At 38.6% G+C, this 6,595-nt stretch overlaps 1 protein-coding gene across 1 annotated transcript; it reads right to left on the reverse strand.

The window, feature by feature from the left end:
* Positions 1-2,109: 2,109 nt before the first annotated feature.
* LOC145502099 (beta-2 adrenergic receptor-like) lies at positions 2,110-2,712 on the reverse strand. The gene has a single exon (XM_081481382.1). The coding sequence runs from the start codon at positions 2,710-2,712 to the stop codon at positions 2,110-2,112; it is 603 nt and encodes a 200-aa protein (XP_081337508.1).
* Positions 2,713-6,595: the final 3,883 nt, after the last annotated feature.

Here is a 6,595-nt window from a genome sequence, read left to right on the forward strand (position 1 = left end):
TTGAGAAGTTTAAGGCCGTTGGTCTTGATACTAAGCTATATGGTCTACATTCCCTCAGGATTGGAGGAGCTTCTGCTCACCAGATCGTGATATTAAGAAACATGGCCGTTGGAAGTCCGAGAAAGCTTAAGATAGTAGTTACTGTGGGGAAGATATTCAACACCAGCTCTTAGTTACTCTTAATATCGGTTATTAGCCTTCTAGAGCCCTCCCGTACGCTTTGTTTTTCTTGATTATTGCTGGCGGCTCCCTCCACTATTTGTTGTATTGTTTGTCTCCTCTACTTATAATGGAAATGTTTGTTTTCTATTCGGCTGAGCGAAGCGAAATAGGATAGAAATGTATTTCTTTTAGGTGTTTAATTAGGTTGCTTTGTATTAGTTTCCTTTGGATTAATTAGAACTTTATATTCCACTCCTTGTAAATATCATACCACTTGACGCCGACCAGTTTGCTCGAGGCTGTTTTTTCCTTATTGTCAATATCGTTGTTTAAAACAGCGTGTGACATTTTCTTCTCTGGCTTTTAACCTGTATTCAGCGTGTCTCAGATTTTTGTAAATAAACTCGATTATTGCTGGCGGCTCCCTCCACTATTTGTTGTATTATTTGTCCCCTCTTCTTATAATCGAAATGTTTTGTATTTGGCTGAGCGAAGCGAAATAGAATAGAATTTGACACATTTGGTTCAATTCTGGGTTAAATTTTCCTCTAAAAGCAGAAGTCACATATAGAGAACGCTGGTTTGTAAACAAGTACCTAGAAAGAATGTTCAGCTACTTAATCGGCCTAGTGAATAATGAATGTACCGCAAATGATTATGTTGTTCGGGTCCCTTGTGGTCTGAGTTTATTGAGAGTAAATTATAAAAAAGAACACAGGCAGAAGACTGAGAGGTGATTTAAAAACGAATTTATTCCATGCTCACTTTGATTTACAGATCTTGTGTAGTGACGTGGTGAGATGATGATGGTGCGACTATAAAGCAAGAGGTTACAATAATTCCAAGAAATGGTGACAAACAGAATAAAAAAGATAAAGACAAAAAACTTACAGATATTTTCCTATTGATGTACGTGAACTGGTAGATTTAAGTAACTGATGAACTAAACTGAAACTCGTTGCAATTGACACAATTGCTGATAAAATACCGTACTGAACAAAACAAGAACTGGGAAATCTCACGCAACGAATCACATGATGATCGAGGAGTTAAATTTTAAATCAAGTGCAACGCACGTAGGGGAAATGTCACGCACGTTTGAATCCTACACACTGGGCCCTAAATGCGAACTGAAAGCATTTAGTCTTAGTTGAGTGATTCAAACAGAAAAACTTAAGTATACTGTCACTTAATCCATTCGAAATGGCTCATCACAATCAAGTCAATACAAAAAAAAAACAAACAAACAAAAACAAAAAAAACTGTTCTCTGACGTGACAAGCAAAGTTTTTGGTTGAGTACATCAAGATCTTCAATGTGTTGCTGCTCTCGTGGAGTCTAGGAAACTATAGAAGAATAGTCTGCTGGCAGCCGATCACTTAGATGAGTGTTTAGTCATCGCGAACGCAAAAGGGCGGTATGGCGACGGCCGAGTAGGAAAGAAGGCGGGACAAGAGCGGTATGGCCGAGTAGGGAAGAAGGCGAGACGATTTCTTCTCGTGCGAGCCGCGCCCATGTCTCGTCCCATTCCCCTTTAGGCTAAAGCGTCTCGCCTCATAACCCCGCTGAAATTTCGAGAGAAAAACAGACTGCCAGCAGTCTACCGGAATAACTATCTTGTCGATGGGACGTTCTAGGACCGCGGACTTAGTTTTCAGAATGTGTAAAGCCTCCAATTTGATATCTCGAACTCTCCAGTAGTACACAAGAGGGTTACGCGAAGGGTTAAGCAAAGCAATCCAAGTAGTGATATCAAGAATCAACATCGTTAAATTGTTCACCCCTGACACAGTGGCCGCCGCCAAAGCGCACACAAACGGAAGATAGGAAGTTAAGAACAAGCAGAACACGAGAAACATGCTATTGAGTGATTTCAGATAATACGCTAAGTTAAAGGAGCTCTGTCCCTGGATTTGTAATTTGTGCTGGCGAAGACTGAAATAAGTCTTAATGTAGAAATACGAGGAGAACATCAAACAGATGGGCAAGACTAAATTGCCGATTATCAGCCGAAGTTTGATACTGAAAATTCGGGAAGCAGTGACCAAAGCGATGAAAAGCCAGCCAGCGGATGAGAACTAAAGCAATGCGATGGACTTTCACGAGAGAATGGTATCTGAAGCGAAGACGAAGAGCGAGGTATCTGTCCAGGGCGATCACTGTTAAAGTCCAGAGAGACGCTGTACCAAAAAGTGAAGTTATTAAGGTGTGTGGTAAACCCACAGCGCAGAAAAGTCTTGGTTTGTCCCACGGAATCGTTAAGAGGTACACAGAAAACAAAGGCACTCCAACAAGATCAATGGCCAAGTCAGATATCGCCAAACTGTAGAAGAGCGATTTTGAAGTCGGGTGAAGGCTTGTACAGCGTCGAAGAGCTAGTAAAATGATCACGTTGCCAACAGTTGCTGTTATGGAAAACAGAGAGTTTGTAACACCCATGAAAATGTACGCAACTGCAGAGTTCTGGTGAGAAGAGAAATAAAACGAAATGCCTACAGAACAAGAAATGTTGTACTCGAGTCTTGCCAGGACTTCTGGTGAGCTAGTCATGGCTTGTACAACCAAACACTTGTAGCACGAAATAAAAGAGCTGAAGGGATAGAAAGCCTTTTTTTTTTTCTTAGTAGAGATATTGCGGTTTTTATAACGAGTAAATTGGACATGATATTTAGCTTTTTCAATCTTGTCAATGATATTGATGCAAAGCATCTAACGAGCGTTATTCATACCGGACAACCTGTGAGAAACACGAGTAAACCATTCAGAAAATGGGGTGTTGTTCTCTTTCAACAAATCCAAAGAGCGTTATAATGGAGATAAAAATGTATAAGAGATAAAATGAAGAAAAAGAGAAGCAATTATTCTACGTAATTCAGAAAAGCTCTTGGAGTTGTTGTTTAATCAAAGACTTTGAAAGTAGAATGTATAGAGTCATGAGGCCACCTGTTCAAGAGTACTTATTGAAATATCAGTGAAAATATCATTTTCCAACTTCAAGTGTTGTCTATAAAGGATCCACCTTTTAAATAACGAGCGAACATTTCCGGAAATATGGGACAAGAAGTCATTAACATAAGAACATTTTTACGGAATAACACGATACAAATTGTCAAACAATTTTAACTTGAAGTGCTGTTTTGGTACATTTGGGAAAACGTTTCTGAAAAAGGCCGCTATAAATCTAATGGAGAAAAACATTCGCTCATTAATGGTTTTTCCCTATTGCATTTTAGAGCACTCACCTAAAATCTTGATTGACAAATCACGTTTTGGACAGCTGTAAAAGGCCTATTCAACACAATCCAGAAATAAATAGAGCATTGTTTTGTTGTAACACCAACGTCATATTAGTAATCTCATCTGTCCAATCGGAACGCGCCTTAATATTTCAGTTATCCAATCAAAGCTCGTTATAAAACCCTGCAGCCGATGGTCGATTTTTTTATTTCTCTCCTGATTGGCTAAGCGGAAAATGGCATGCGTGTTTTTCATTGGTAAGACTAGCTTGCACAATTATTTTCAACCAATCACAGAGCTCAGCAGTAAATAAACAACTAGCGACGAAGGTTACTTTCACAGAAAGCATAAACAACCTAACTTGGCGCGTATAGCTATAAAATGTTATGGCTTATGTTTCACTGTCTATCCTCCGTTTTTACTTACGTTTCGGTTAAGCCTACATTTACATAATTCCGCCAAAAAACCCTGATAAAAACAGATAAATTTCAAGAAAATGGCTTGATTGGAAGATAAAACAAACGTCTTTGAGATGCAAAATGATATTGTAAACGATCCTTCAAGGCTTTCATTGCGATGAATAATAAAATAATTTTTGTTTCAATATTTCTCTTGGTGCGTTTTTTGGAGAGAAATTCCTTTTTTCACAATAACTGAACTTTCTATATGGCTGCAGATGAAGAGACGTAATTGGAGGTCATGATATTTTTCTGAGTTTTGACAAGAAACTCTGATCGGAAATATTGTACGTTATCAAATAATGATTTGTCTTACACACGCTTTCAGTGTTACACACATAGGCGATATCTTTCGACAAGTCATCTTGTAACCTGGCCTTAGTACGGAATTCTTTACCGTCGAACTCGAATTTAAGTCATCAAAGATGGATTTATTTGACATCAAACTAAAGCCTTGGTCAAACGGCGCATGATAGTGGATGATAGTGGATGATAGTCGGTGAAAATTCGGGGAGAATCATTCAACTATCATCGACTATCAGCACTTCAGTCTGGCCAGGCTTTTAAAACGGTGCGTGATAGTCGATGATAGTTGAATGATGCTCTGCGAATTTTCACCGACTATCATCAACTATCATCGACTATCATGCGCCGTTTGACCAAGGCTTAAGGTAAGGAGTATTAAGAAGTCATTCTGGGAGAAATATATTTACCGTTTCGACTGCTTACACCTTGTGAATATTGATTGATCGGTAGCGGTCCAATTCTACCGGAAGTCACTATTGAGAGCCGATCGACTACGCTAAAACAATTTGAATTATCCCGTAAATCGGAAAACATGCAAAGTTCACAATCTTCTTCAGCCATTTGAGGTCAGTAATTATCATTGATTTGTCTTTTTTTCCGCTAATAACCGGAAAAAATGCCAGTTTAACAGTTAAACGGTCTTACAGTCGCTCACATAGAATGTCGAAAGATTGCATGTCGATGCAACGAATAATCGAATACAGGGGCAACAAAAACAACAGCAAAGTTTAGGCGAACGTAATGGAGAAGAGGTTAAATACAAGTCGTAACATCAAAGATATCAGTGAAAACATTAAAAACTACATTGGAAAAGAGCATAACTAAATTCCAAACTGAGTTTTTGCGGTAATACCTCTCATTTTGCAGCTGTCGAAAACGTGATTTGTAAATCAAAATATTAGGCGATTTACGCTGAAATACAAAGCAAATTGTTAAAAAAAAAAAACGTCAATGAATGATTTGTTTCTTTCTGTTCTGTAATAAAAATGGACTATCATTTTTAATGTACAGGTAAGAGCCTTGTTCAGAAAAACGTCTCGAAAAAAGTACGAGAACACCACTTGAAGGCACTTTTTTGACAATTGTCCATGCAAATGTTCTCATCTTAATGACTTCTTGTGCCGTATTTCTTTCGTGTTCCCTCGTTATCCAAAAGGTCTTTCCTTTGTAGACAACACATTAAGTTAACTAATGAGATTTTCACTGATGTTTCCATAAGTACTCTTTTATCAGAGAACACTCGATTTGAAATCATGTATTCAGAACTTTTCTGAATTACGTTGAGTAATAGCGCACGTTCGACATATCAATATTCAAACATGTCTCCGAGTCTTTTAGGACAAAATTGCGATATTTTTAAGTTTCTTTTGTGTATAAATTCCCAAAAGGGAATCAGATACAAAGAAAACAACACCAAATATAGAAGTTTGTCCTGAAAGCCTCGGAACCATGTTAGAATGTTGATGTATCGAACGTGGCTTGTTGCTTGTCTTTTTCTTCATTTTATCTCATATACATTTTATCGCCATTGTAATACTCTTTGGGGTTTGTTAAAAGGGAATATCACCTTTATTTTCTGAATGGTTTACTCGTGTTTCTCACAGGTTGTCCTATATGAATAACGCTCGTTAGGTGCTTTGCATCAATATCATTGACAAGATTGAAAAAGCTAACTAACGCATTCAATTTACTCGTTATAAATCCGTCATCTCTCTACAAAAAGAAGAAAAGGCTCTCTATCTTTTCAGCCTTTCATTTCGTGTTACAAGTGTTGCAAGTTGGATAAGCCACGACTAGCTCACCAGAAGTCCTGACGAAAGCCGCGTACAACATTTCTTGTTCTCTAAACATTTTGATATATATCTCTTCACACCAAATCTCTGCCGTTGTGTACACTTTTATGGGTATTGCAAACGTTTTGTTTTCCATAACCGCGCTTGCTGGCAACGTTATCATTTTACTGGCTCTTCCACGCTGTACAAGTCGTCACCCGACTTCAAAATCGCTCTTCTACAGTTTGGCGATATCTGACTTGGCCATTGGACTTTGTTGGTCAGCCTTTGTATTCCGCGTACCTCTTAGCCATTGCGTGGGACAGTCCAAGAGTTTTCTGCACTGTGGGTTTACCACACATGTTAAAAACTACATTTTTTGCTACAGTGTCTTTGTGGACGTTAACAGTGATCGCCCTGGACAGATACCTCGCTCTTCGTCTTCGCTTCAGATACCGTTCTGTCGTGAAAGTCCATCGCATTGCTGTGGTTCTCATCACTGGTTGGTTGTTCGTGGCTCTCTGTACTGCTTCAAGAATTTTCGGTATTAATCTCCGACAGATAATCTCCAACTTAATCGTGTCCTCCTGTTTGATGCTCTCCTCATATTTTTATATCAGGACGTATTTCAGCACAAGTTACAAATCCAAGGACAGAACT

The sequence above is a fragment of the Orbicella franksi genome, chromosome 11, assembly GCF_964199315.1.
Source record: "Orbicella franksi chromosome 11, jaOrbFran1.1, whole genome shotgun sequence".
NCBI lineage: Eukaryota > Metazoa > Cnidaria > Anthozoa > Scleractinia > Merulinidae > Orbicella > Orbicella franksi.

Bases quoted from the DNA above. Each gene is read 5' to 3' on its own strand.
- LOC145502099 (XM_081481382.1), bottom strand. From the start codon at position 2,712: ATGACTAGCTCACCAGAAGTCCTGGCAAGACTCGAGTACAACATTTCT.